Below are 13,925 nucleotides of genomic sequence, written 5' to 3'. Positions count from 1 at the left end.
TCTTGAATAAACATAACATCTTCTACCAAAAGAAAGGAAGGGGAACAAGAATGCCTACCTTCCTCCTATTGCTAGGTAAAGGGGATTCTTAATGAAGAATGACACACTTTCAACCTAAAGTGAAGGGTTTGTATATAATAGATATACATTGCCAAGTGTAAAAGAGGTTGTAGTCAAGGATACACACCTCTTGCATAAGAGAGAATCCTTGAGCAAACAACAATCTCACACAAGGAATGACATCACATCATAAACAAACACCACTCAACAAAAGAAAAGTGGATCCTTAGAAAGGATAAGAGAGATCAATGCCCCCCAAGCGTAAGCACAATGAGAAGAATTACACAATCTCTAAGGAGAGATTATACATAAGTAAATGCATAATGTACTTACATGAAGGAATATTCAATGCAAGAAAAAACATCAAGAAATGTAAAATGCAACTTTAAAGAAGAGGTAATCTTTTGAAAGAAAGAGAAATTAATCATAAGAGACATACCATTCCATCCAAGAAAGGACATGAAAGTATGAAAAATGCAACTCCTAAAGGGAATAGTGAAACCTTAGATAGAGATAAAAGATAGGATAATATTCTTGCTCCCTAAGCATAGAGGCAAGAATGAACTATGTTGCTGCCCCAAGATGATTGAAATTGAAAAAGCATCACCTCTTATGAAAAAGAGCCCCCAATAAAGTTAACTATTAGTGTCATTGGGTGAGGAGCAACATAATAGGAACTTGAATGTTATTTGAAATAATTATGAAAAATATGCCATCCATCGTCACTTGTTTCTTTTATGTTATTTATATGGTGTTTGGAGCCACAACCTGGAAATTTGGACTTTGAAACAGCGTGGAAGGGAACTTTAAAATTTGGATCTGAATTGGGAGGACCAGGGCAGTGAGCACCATGGTATTGAGCAGGACTAGGGCGTTGTTGCCTTGGTCCTGGGACTGGTTTGCTGAGCACCTTGGTCCCTAGGTACTAGGCTAAAGTTTATGTCGTCGTTTAGGGCAGAGAAGAGAAATCAAGTTGACATAAAGAGGATTGGACAAAACACTATCTTGTTGTAATGCCATATGGAAATGAGAAGATGTAAATTCACTGGACAATGGAGGAGGGGATGTTGACAAAGGAAGAGGTTGGAAATCCTGTTTTTCATTAGAAAAGTGTGATTTCTCATGACTTTTATAATTTTGTTGAACACATCCTAAAACTTGTCCATTGTATCCATGTGTAGGATTAGGAGAGGATTTACTCTTAGGTGGAATTGGATAGAAGTTTAAAGAGGCCCAATCAATATCTAGACATGTGTTAGGATAAAAGTTGAGTATCAAATTCAATCATCTTAGATTTTCTACAAAAAGGTGTGAAATTTAAGAGTTCTTCTCTAATCATCCTCCAAGAGTTCTTCTCTAAGAACTTCTTTAGTAGGAGATGGTGTATTTGTCCGAATTGGAGAGAGGATTGTAGGAACTAACAAATTATATTGTGCTTCAATTTGTGTATTCTTGTCAACTTCCAAAGCAAACATTTCATTATCAAATATGTAAGGAACTGCATGATAATCAGGTTGACAAGTCACCCCATCCTTAACAACAATCTTAGGTTCTTCAACAACAGGAATAACATTGATTGGATCTTGGTTAAGTTCTTCATCTTGAGGAGAGAGAGAATTGAAAACATGATGGGAAATGGTATTATCCTCATGTTCTAAAGTATCTTCATGACAAACCTTAGGAAAGGGACAATCCGGTCTCATTCATGCTTCATCTATAGGAGAAAGATTATTGAAATGAATAGAAGATGAGGTGCTATTAAAGGAATTGTTACTCGTATCGTCTTCTTTTACCATAATATCATCCCCTCTTTCACCAAGGTACTCTCATGGAGGAGGAACTTATTAAGAGAAATAATCCACACTATCCGCCAATGGTTCACCCAAAGAGGGAGATCATTGAGAGAAGTGTTGAATTTTTTTTCTTGCATCAATATGTCCTCTTTAGGGAGAGAAACTTTGGGATAGGAATCGTTGGAAGGCTCATAAAGGGGATTTTCATATATCTTAAATCCTCACAACTTAAGAGCATCTTCTTGCAAAATGAAAGTTGACATTTTTCTAACTTAAGAAAAAGGTAACTTGCAATGAAAGAAGTGAATGTAAACACACTTAACAATGCATGAAAGTTTTTTTTTTTTTTTATTGTTTTGAAAGGTGCAATGTAATAATGAACTAGATCTAAAATCCCAATTGAACAATTATGTAACCCACAAGTCAATTTTAGAATTATAAATTAGGGTTTTTGTGAATTTAACCTCTTAATTTATGAAATTCAATCTATGAGTGCAATTTTGAATTTGAAAATGCATAAACAATTAGATTTGAGAACATAAATAAGAAATTAAGCATGCAAGATGTCGAGTTCACCAAAATGTAAAGGTGTAATTTGGAACTAGGGTTTCGCCAAATAGGATAAGACCATTAATGAACCAAATTAACCTTTACATTGAAAGAGGGGTGAATCCAATAGATCTAGCCTCAATCCAACCAAGGTAGGGCTGAGAATTCTGATTAGATTCATAGGTTAGGTTTTTGACTCCCTTTTTCTAAGTTGAATTGTGGAAATGCTGAAATTAGGATAAATAGCTGATTATTGAAGAGATCAGGCATAAACAGCGAGCTATAGTCGTCATATGGAGCCACAAACCTGGATCTGATCAAAAGAATATGATTCAAATCTGCTCTCTGAAATTCGGCCTAAATTGTTGGGACCGTGGCACTGGTCACCATGTTTTTGTGAACTTTTGGTTGTTGAAAGGGGAACCTGTTCTTCTCTGTGAATAATGTCAATCCTGAAAAACACAGTTCCACACTTGTTTCTGCATACAGAGAAAAGGGGAAATATGTTGGGAATAGGGGTTTGCCTAAGTTGAACCTTGGTTTGGAATCAACCTTGAATGAAATAATGCAAATACCAAAATAATTACTTAAGGAAAGATACCCCAGATCTGCAATTGTTGATGATGATGTTTTACTCTTTGGATGTAATCACATATGTAGTATGAAATGGCATGACAAACTCAAAACCCTAATCACACACACATGCTTGCATAAGATTGATGTAATTTTGCTCCATAATTGTTGAAGGATAAATATGTAGCCTTGAAGATGTTTGAAAATGCTTGATGACAAATGCTTTATAGATGCAAAAGTGCTAGGAATTGATTGCTTGGAGATATTAGAATTGGATAGATCACTTAGATGAAAAAGATGAAAAAGATGAAAAATGAGTTAGAAAGATGCCTTATATAGGGATTTCATAATTGAAATCACCTTTAGGCCGACCTAGAATTGATATATTTTCGCACAGAGCTATATTTGAATAGTGTAAGACCGCCCAAATAAGCTCTTGAAATTTGGGGAAAAAAGTTTGGGACTAGGTAGTATACTACTTGGTTCGACCAACTTTTTTCCGATTTTCTAGGGATGCAAGCTATCACGATTCTAATGCAAATCCTAGCTCGGTGGCTCAAACAATAATGTGTAGATATATGAAATATGCTTTGAGAGTTGAAATTAGGGTAAGATTAGGATAAATTAGGATAAATTAGGATAAAATGATAAAGGGCACACCTAGAATTAAGGGCCCAAATAAGAGTGTGATGATGTAATATAGTGGAATAAGACCCATAATATTGAATTAAATATTAATTAATTACAATAAAGGTCCTATAATGCATAGAGGAAAGGGGAATACTAAATTAGGTGCTAGGAGAGTGTGAAATTGGACACACTAATAAACGTGTACAATTTACGATGCTACATTTATTATGACTTGGACCACATTTTTGAGGGCCACCATTTCAATGAATTTTATGAGGATATTGGCAATGGAAGTTGCATCCTTCACTTGCGCCTCACAGTTTATTGCTTTCAAAAACATCCTTTTTATAAGGGACACTGCAATGACATGACATTGATCAATGGTCTATTTTTGCAATCTTTCCATTCTTCAAAAATGATGGACAAACTTGTTTCGGGCCATGTATCATTGATTGCTCTCAATGATGCCTCTACTGAAGCTTTCTCCTTTGCCAATAAAGGTGGTTCTCACCTTTTCATATCTAGAACTAACATTATCAACATGTGCATTAGCAATGGCCGTGACTATATCTTGCCAATATGGTGATTTAACAAGGTTGAAGGCCTTGTCCAATGGATCTCTTTTGCACGAAACATTGTCATCTCAGAAAGATGGTGGTAACGACATGAAAGGATGTGGACAATGGTTGTGATAGGCCACTTGGAGGTGTTTGCAAGCTTCTCTTGGCAAGATGATGTGCTCTTTCCTTTGATCTACCATTTACAATTTTGGGATCCTTTTGTTCTTGTATATATGCCATTATTTGTTGCTTTGGCAACCTTTTATTGTTTGTTCCAAGATGAGCTTTTATTCTCAAGCAGGGAATATGAAACAAGTGAGTTATCACTTGATTGTATGAGCTCTTATACTCTCTTCCACATTGGCTACAATGCCAATGATAACCCACACCACTAGAAAGTTGTTTAATTATTGTTGTATGTCACCAAAGAGGTGGCATAGCATCAAATCTAAAATTCTAAATGAATTCTTTGCAATGAGGCAACTAATTACTAGGCATTTTGTGCAAACATAATTAAAAAAAAATAAAAAAAATTACAAATGGTTACTGCATAAAAAAAGAATGGCAATGTAACCCCTTAACCCCTTTTTATACATTAAAAATTCAAAAAACTTCAAAACTTACAATTAGAAAATCTAGAGAAATTTTAAAATTATTGAAAAAAATTATTGGAAACTTGAAAAAAAAATGAAAGATTTAGTCACCTTTGATAGTTAAATTTTCATTATGCAACTATTTTTTCCTCGATATAGGTTTAGCTCTCCTCTATCCCTTACCTTAGAACGAAAATGAAGCAACCTTCAAAACCCAACAATGGTAGCTTGGAGGCAAAAAAATGTTGGTATGGTCTTTTGTGTTTGTGAAATGAAAGAAGACAAGTGCTTTGCCCTGACTTTATGGTAAATTTATGCTTTAATGATGTTTTTTGGTTGAAAGAAATGTCAAAAAAGTCAAATTTGTGCTTTGATGAACTTTTTTTGTTAAAAGAAATGTCACAAAAGGTTTTTTTTGGTTAATTGTGCCTAGGCACTGCGACTCCCCTTAAATTCTACTTGGGTTTGCCCAAGGGTATCACTCAGGCACCCTAGTTTCCCTGTGGGAACCAACAAGGAACTTGAGGTGCTCGGGTGGTATCCTAGATGAACCAACCTCAAACTCGGATTTGGATCGAACCCATAATAGTATGGGGGGTTACCAAGGGACTTGGAAACTTATAATTTTTAAAGTTTTTGATGTTATCTACTTGTCAATGTTTTAATTTTTTTACACCATGCTAGATTGCCAAACTTGATTCACATCACACACAATCACCTCGTGACAACTTTTGAAGGTGTAAGAGATATTGAGTGCTATGGTCATTGACATTCTTTATAGCGTATTGGAGGCAATCAAATATATATAGCAAAAAAAGTCAAAGCATTGGTTCTACATGATGAGTGGTGGGCTTGTGTGGAATATGTTTTGAGCTTCATTGAACCCATCATCAACATGATTAGGTATGCTGATATAGATTGTTCATGTTTGGGTGAAATTTATAATGACATGCTTTCCATGGTTAAAAAAATAAAGACTATAATAGAAGCCAAGCAGCATGACAGTATAAAAACATTTTTAAAAAGGGTGCGGAAGATTATTGTTGACCATTAGAACAAGATGACCACACCCTTGCATCTTAGCATTTGATTTGTCTTCAAAATTTATAATAACTACGAGATATTTTCTTTGTTAAGGAGGGTGGCACCATATAGAGATGAAGAGGTTACCATTGGGTACAAGATTGCATTTAGAGGAATATTCCTAGATGTAGATAGATGGAGAGTTGTCTTGAGTGAGTTTGGTCACTTCATATCTTCAAAGAAGCATGATGTTTCCACTCTTCAAGACCAGTACAAGATAGACACTCTTGAATGGTGGTACATACATGGCCAAGGTTCTATTTACTTGCAACCTCTTGCAATAAAATTTCTCTCTCAAGTATGCATCTTTTTAAAAAAAATTCCTCAATTTTCTTTTTCTGTTATATATTAGGTTTTGTATCGTTAAATAGTTTGCAAATTCAATAGCTTGTGAGTTCTTTAGCTGAGTGGAGTTGGAGTTCATACTCCTTTATCCACTCGGTTAAGCCCAACCCATTGGGTGCCAAAAAAGTTGAAGATTTGGTCTTTGTGCACTTCAACATGCATCTCTTGTCACATTAGAGACTTCATTACAATGATGGGGCGATGAGGAATTGGTATCTAACTTCTAAGTGTGCTAAATTTAGACACTACAGTTGCACAACTTGCTGAATTCTCTAGATGAGGTAACTTTTGTACATGACATGGTTAGTGGGAGTGACATTGCAATTGATTGTTCTTTAAAATAAATTGAACTAAATACTAACTTTGATGGTCTCGATGAAGTGCAATATGAAAATGATGGGATATTGATTGTAATTTTCATTTTGTATTGACATTTTTGAAGATTTTTCAAATTACTGGATTATCATGTTGTAAATTTACAAGTATTTTCTTTTTTCCAATTATAAGGTATTTAAATATTTTATTTATTGACAATTATGGATGTTACAAAAAGAAATGCCATACTGGCATATGCAAAATCTGAACCCATACTCATACTAGGACTGACAACTTAGGTAGAAACCAACATTTAAGAGTTAGAGTTAGATTCAATTATAACCAGAGGAAGATCATGTTGGATGGCTAAAGATAGCCCTCTCCATATCACTAGGGCTTCCACAAGGTGTTTTGAGGCCTGCCCAACATTCCAACAGAAATTAAAAATATGTATATGTTTGGCATCATGGTAGATTCTTCATGGATTATCTCTAGAGGTATTGTAGATGTTCAATTTCATCCACATCTTAGCTGGTGGTTCCTGCTTGATCTTAGTTTTTCTTGTTTTAAATATCCGTTGATTGTTTGGAGTGGGGTCAGGCAAGATAATCTAATTGCAGTCTTGCTATGATCTTTTCCGTGATTGTTATTGAAAGCTGTCTACTTTTCAATCCTTGGAGATAGCAGTGTACTCGTGGGTTACATATCACATGCTTTCCTCATTATAACTTGCATTAAGCTAGATTGAGCTTCTGTGATATCCCTACCTCACCACATGATGTAAGCCCTTTTAACACAAATAATAATAAAATCAATTATTAAATGAGGTAATAGTGTTAATACACTATTGAGGAAATAATACTAATAAATCATTAGAAAGGAATTAATTAATTATATTTATATTCAATTGATTTAATATAGTTAATATGTTTAAAGTATATTGATATTTAATAATTAATAGTTAATGTAATTTATTAAATATACTTACATTGAACTAGGAATCGTTTTTTTTAATAAATTAATAATTAATGTATTTTTTACATTAAAATAAGTAAATAGAATTAGGAGGGACCCCCCCCCCCCCGGGAAGTGGTGGGACGGGAAGCCGCACCCCAGGCTGTGACTACCATCGCACCCCTTCCTTCGGAAGCAAAGTGGTGTGATGGTAGCAGCAGCTTAGGCTACGGGCCGTCACATCCCTTCCCACGGGAGGGTGCCTGTGGAGGGACACGACCACTCCCCTCCACGGGTATTAAACCCAGACAATCTGCAGGGGTCAGGGGAAGGAAGGAGGTAAAAAGAGAAAAGCGGAAAGAAGGCGGAGGCACTGCAGACCAGACTGCGGGCAGACAGGTAAGAAGTCTCAGATGTATGTATAAAAATAAGCAATGATATATATATATATATATATTAATGAATATAGGAATAGTTTAATATATATATATTAATAAATATAAATAAAGAACTTGCTGAATGCATATGTAATGAAGGGTTCTTAAATGTTAAGGAATGCGTATAAACATAAATAGTAAATACATATCAGGATAGTAGGAATGTATGTTAAGAAATACATGGGAATATTGCTTAATGAACATTTTTATGAGTATATGTAATGAATACATGTTAATTCAGGACTATGTACATGTGGGTTATGGAATAGGGAAATAGTAATAAGAATGCCAAAAAATGTATTATAAATGTAATCACATGATGGAGGCTATAGGGAGGAAACTCCCATAGTCTAAGGGAGGGATTATGATAATCCCTAGGGCAATATATTCTGAACATTGATATGCATATATATGGCTTGGTTGAGTAAGTTCAACCAAGAAGAGACGGATCTGGCCGGTCCCCTTTGAGGACTTGGATGATGGGATGCATCACCCAAGGCAAGGAATGGACATAGGGTCTTCCTTGGATGGCTTGGGTGGAGGTTACACCCAAGACAGGAATCGAATTCACCTTCGACTTCTTGGAGGGCTTGGAACCAAGATGGGTTCCAAGAAGGCGAGCTTCATGGCCGTCTAAGGACATACTTTCGTATGACATTTGTATCCTTTTTTCTTTTATAAAAATTATGATTATTTTAATTAAGTATTTTAAAGTTAGATTGCAATTTAGATTAGTTATATATATATATATGTCTGTTGTATTCTAACAAACTATTTTGCAGGACAGTGATCTCTAACTAGCAGGGACATTACAGCTTCCTTGTATATTTTCTATTATTAATGTTGAAGTTGGTAGGGTGTATAAATCTTGTCCTTCATTTTAGAATAAGCAGAAAACTTTTTGCCACAATAATGTTTTTTATACTTATTTCAAAGGTTAGGTTTATTCCCATGATCAATCCTCTAGGCAATCATAGGTTCACTCATATGCATCTAACCTTGAAACTAAGCAGGACAAAAGCCTCAACAGTATCTTTTTTCAAACAATAAATGAAAATGAAAACAAGAACCAAAATTTAAGAGTTTGATTCAATTATAACCTTAGGAAGATCATGGATGGCTAAAAATAGCCCTCTCCATGTCAGTGGGAATTCCACAAGGTTTTTTGAGGCCTCACCAACAAATCAGCACAAACTGAAAATATGTATACCTTTGGCATCATGGTAGATTCTTCAAGATCCAGCCATTCCAGGATTATCTCTATAGTTTTTGTTTATGTTCAGTTTCACCCACATCTTAGCTGGTGGTTCCCACTTGAAGTTCTTGTTTTAGCAACCACTTGATTGTTTGGGAAGGTGGCAGGCAAGGTAAATTAACTGCAGTCATGCTATGTCCTATTCCATGAGTGTTATTGATAACTATCCATCCTTAAATCTCTGGAGATAATAGTGCAGTCATGGGTTAAATATCTCATGCATTCCTCATTATAGCTTGCATCAAGTTCGATTAAGCATTCCTGTTTGTTTTCCATTATTAATGTTGAAGCTGCTAAGGTGAAGCGTAATTCTTGCCCTTCAATCTAGAGTAAGCATAGAACTTTCATCCACATTAAGGTTCTCTGTCCTCATTTCAAATATTAGGTTTATTCCCACGATTAATCATCCAGGCAATCAAAGGTACACAACTATTCATCTAATCTTGAAACTAGGCAGGACAATAGCCTGATCAGCTTTTTTCTAACAATTTATAAAATGAAAATAAGAAGATTTCTCAAGGTTCAAAAACCTGTATCTGGACTGATTAAACTGTGATCAGCTTTTTTCTAACAATTTATAAAATGAAAATAAGAAGATTTGTCAATGTCCAAAAACCTGTATCTGGAGTCTGAACTGATTAAACTGATATTAGTGGAGCTAAAAAGAGTACACCATGACAGCATCAAACTAGATACTGCAATAACGGCTTCAATGTTCTTGACATGATATTCATATTTTTGAATTTTTCCCTAACTAACACATGTTTATCTATTTTAAAGCCATAGACTTGAAATATTAGTGAAGGTTTAAAATAAATTTGAACTGGTGGTTTTGACTATATGACTTGATCCTTCTACTTAATGTTTAAAATTTGTTATATTTTAACTTTTGCCATTGAATGTGGATTCTGATAGCTTAAATGAAATGCCACTGTTCCAGGATGCCGAACCTACATTGCAAGCAAGACAGAAGAAAAGTGATGCAAGAGAAATGCAGAATTTTTACAGACAATATTATGAGAAATATGTCAAGGCCATTGATGCAGCTGCTGATCAAGCTGATCGGTTAGTCTTTAATTGATTGGAAGAGCTGGAATATGTTTATTTTCTTGGTGAAAGCAAAGAAACATTTTATTCGTTTTCTTGAGTTTACTTTCTCATGTATTTTGCTGATAACACCTCACTTTTATTCAGGGCAGAGTTGGCTAAAGCATATCAAACTGCTGGTGTTCTTTTCGAAGTCCTGAAGGCAGTCAATCAAACAGAGTCTCAAGAACTTGCACCTGAGGTTGGAAACTACAAATGAATCATATGAAAATGAATAAGCTAAAATATACCTTACTGAAGCCTTGAAGGAATAGTATATTTTCAATACTTTGTTCAATCCAGGCTTTCAAGAATCCTATGCAGTATAATGCACTTTAATCTAAGAGAGTCATTTTCATTTTTGTTTTGAATAGCTCTTACTGTTTGAAACACAAAGTAGACTGTGTATCAACTGGATCTTTGTTAGTCAAAGATACTGAGGCTTATGTACGGAAAAATGTTACACAAGAATTGCCTACTTGTAAATTTATAGTGGACACCCGTGGTAAATCTCACAAAGCATATTACACAGCTTATATTCCTGAGTTTGTACATATGGATGACATATCGTAAAAGATTTTCAAGCAGCTTAAATGAACGTATAATAAGTTGTTATGGTATCTTATGCAGATCATGGATTTTAATAAAGAAGTTGAGAAGAAGACTGAAATGTACATACCATATAATATTCTTCCTCTTGATCCAGCTGGGGCACGTAATGCAATTATGCAGTTTCCTGAGGTTTGTTTCCATATTCTATGGGTTCTTTTTAAAAAAATTGTGTGGGTGCAATTCTGAACTTGATATATTTCTAACTACATGTTGATGCGTCTCTTTTATGTGGCGTCAGATTAAAGCTGCAGTAACTGCACTTCGCAATATTCGTGGACTCCCCCAGCCAGAAAGCTGGCAAAAACCAGGAACAGATTATGATCTGCTTGATTGGCTGCAAGCTATGTTTGGGTTTCAGGTACATAGCAATAAGTGCTTAAGACTTCATTGCAAGAAGCTTCTGGGTTATCAGTGTTGACTTCAGTATATGCATTTTATACTCTTAAATCTCTCAAGTTTAGCTCCAGAAAATGGATATATTGATCTTTATGATTTAAATATTGTTTAACATTATTTTATTGACTGGAAGTATGCAAACTAGATCCATGTGCTTTAGCATTTTTGTGATATGATTTACAGAAAGACAATGTAGCGAATCAGAGGGAACACTTAATTTTGCTTCTGGCGAATGTACACATAAGGCAGATTCCAAAGCCTGAGCCATTGCACAAGGTTACCTACATTCACATATTTTTCCTCTTATCATCTAGAAAATATTTCCTTAACAGGGCATGGATTTTGAAAGATAGAGACATATTAATACATTGTAAATTTATGCTTTCAGCTGGCTGAATCTGCTTTAAATGACGTTATGAAAAAGTTATTCAAGAACTATAAGAAATGGTGCAAGTATTTAGGACGTAAAAGCAGCCTTTGGTAAGATTTTTGACTTTTCTAAGCTCAGAAATTTGGTAATACTGCCAAGGCAAACGGTGATTTTCAACTGCTTGTTAAGAATAAATTAAACGAGAGTATTGTTTGAGATGTTTTGAATGCCATAAAGTGTGTTTGTAATTTTAAGGAATTAAGTGTATTTTTATTTTAAGGAATTCATAAACACTGCAATTTATAGTCAAATTTACTGGTAACTAGACTTCATCAAAATTTGTATAAATGAAATATTTTAATCTAACTCTGCAGTGGGAGTGATATTAACAATCCTAATGCTTATATTTAATCTTAATGAGCAAATTGTGTTGATAACTCAATACAATGCTCAACTCTCATGAACTGTACTAAATTTATACTCGGGTGAACCTTAGAAGTTAAATTTTATTCATAAAGTTGATTTTGCACCACTTCTTCCTGGAAAAGTCCAATCTTACTTCCATGGCTTTGTTAAAATACAGGTTACCAACCATTCAGCAGGAAGTGCAACAGCGTAAAATTCTGTATATGGGCCTCTATCTTCTTATATGGGGAGAAGCTGCTAACTTGCGGTTCATGCCAGAGTGCCTATGCTATATCTATCATCATGTATGTGAAATTCACTTTGTCACTTATTTAATAGTTTCTATTTGAAATCTTCAATAAAATTTTAAATTAGAGCTTATTTTTATATTACTGTTATATTTAGCTTGTCATCTGTCACTCATTTTTGTTACTAATTATTTTTTGTAATTTGTAACTACCATTATATAGACCAGGCTTGCCTCTTTGTTATGCTTCAGGTATTTCCTATGGGCTTCTCTTAAGATCTAATTTTGAATTGATATCATTACCGCATTAGTGTTTTTTTGTTTTGTTATTGGTTCAGGCCTTGAGGCCTGCCAGTTCGTGTCTTGGTTCAGACCAGATGTAATGCGATCCAGTCTGCACTGGGGGCTTTGTAGTTTCCCAGCATTATGGGTTTTTCTGGGATCAACTTGGGCAAACCCACAGTGAATCACGTTGCTTTTCATGACCAGCCAGTGAATTTTGATGTTTTTAAAATTTTTTCTTTTAATTTGGCCCTTGACTTTGACCACATGCCCAAAATGCCCCCCTTAACTGTAGAGCATGGATGTCAATGCCAAAGTTCCCAGACTTGGACTCAGCTCGGACTCGGCAAGGCCGACTCGACTCGTGATTCGGCAACGACTCGGCAATGACTCGGCAAAATAAAAAACCCTTGAAATTTAGAGATTTTTAACGATTTAAAACTTGTTTCATGCACCCATTATTGAATAAAGCTTAAAGACACTATAACATCATCAAATAGAAGCTAATTTGATTACATACATAAACATACATCCATCACATGCGTAGAAATGTAAATTGCAGCTGAAGGGAATAGAAAACATAGATATATAGAGTTATAAATGTTGTCAAATGTATATAAAGTCCATGACATCAAAAGTTCCCAAACATATATATAACTGTAAACAAAAACAAGTCTATGGCTCAGGCTCTAGCTAATCCTCAGCCTCAGAGTAGTCTGTCTGCCTCCTACAAATGCGTCTAAGGTAGGTCCTGGATGACTGAGAAGCCATAGTCTCCGCCTGTGAGGTGCCTGTGCCGGATCGTGCTCTATCCTCCTCCTCTGCCATAGCCACAACCTCAGCCTCTCTGTTTGCCTGGTCAACCCACTTATGGTCCTCCTCAATGAAGACGGGATCGGTAGACTCAGTGATCCACTCAGACTCTGGATCGATCTCTGCTAAAGTGATCGGAGAGGAGTCAGTGTCCAAAATCTGTCTGGTCCTAAGACGGAGATTATAATGAACAAAAACAAGATCATTCAACCTCTCCACAGGCAATCTATTACGCCTCTTCGAGTGGATGTGCTCGAACATGGACCAATTGCGCTCACATTCAGAAGCGCTGCATGGCTGACTCAAAATACGGATAGCAATTTTTTGAAGGTTTGGGGTTGAGGGCCCAAACATTTGTCACCATCTATCTGAAGTAACGAAAAAGAAAAAAAAATCAAACTCATTTCCAACATTAAGGCTAGATTATAAAATCAAAAATTAAAATGCATAAGCCATAAACTTAAGAATCTTAAGTTTACATATATTTCTACCTGGCTGCAATTGTGTTCGAGCCTCTATGCACATGCCGCTTGCGAAGATTGCCCCTTCTCGATTATTATATTTATC

The 13,925-nt window shown here is 35.3% G+C and overlaps 1 protein-coding gene across 3 annotated transcripts in view; it reads left to right on the top strand.

The window, feature by feature from the left end:
- The window catches only part of LOC131048354 (callose synthase 3), a 218,098-nt gene that overhangs the window by 40,067 nt on the left and 164,106 nt on the right, over positions 1-13,925 (top strand). For all 3 annotated transcript variants that reach the window (XM_057982289.2, XM_057982286.2, XM_057982287.2), the window contains exons 4-10: positions 10,088-10,212; positions 10,342-10,435; positions 10,864-10,974; positions 11,084-11,203; positions 11,425-11,517; positions 11,630-11,721; positions 12,195-12,321. In XM_057982289.2, coding sequence (XP_057838272.1) covers positions 10,088-10,212; positions 10,342-10,435; positions 10,864-10,974; positions 11,084-11,203; positions 11,425-11,517; positions 11,630-11,721; positions 12,195-12,321 — 762 coding nt within the window. The remainder of the gene's footprint in view (positions 1-10,087; positions 10,213-10,341; positions 10,436-10,863; positions 10,975-11,083; positions 11,204-11,424; positions 11,518-11,629; positions 11,722-12,194; positions 12,322-13,925) is intronic.

This window comes from Cryptomeria japonica, chromosome 8 (assembly GCF_030272615.1).
Source record: "Cryptomeria japonica chromosome 8, Sugi_1.0, whole genome shotgun sequence".
Taxonomy (NCBI): domain Eukaryota; kingdom Viridiplantae; phylum Streptophyta; class Pinopsida; order Cupressales; family Cupressaceae; genus Cryptomeria; species Cryptomeria japonica.
Note: the sequence above shows the minus strand (reverse complement) of the source record. Positions and strands in the feature narration are given on the sequence as shown.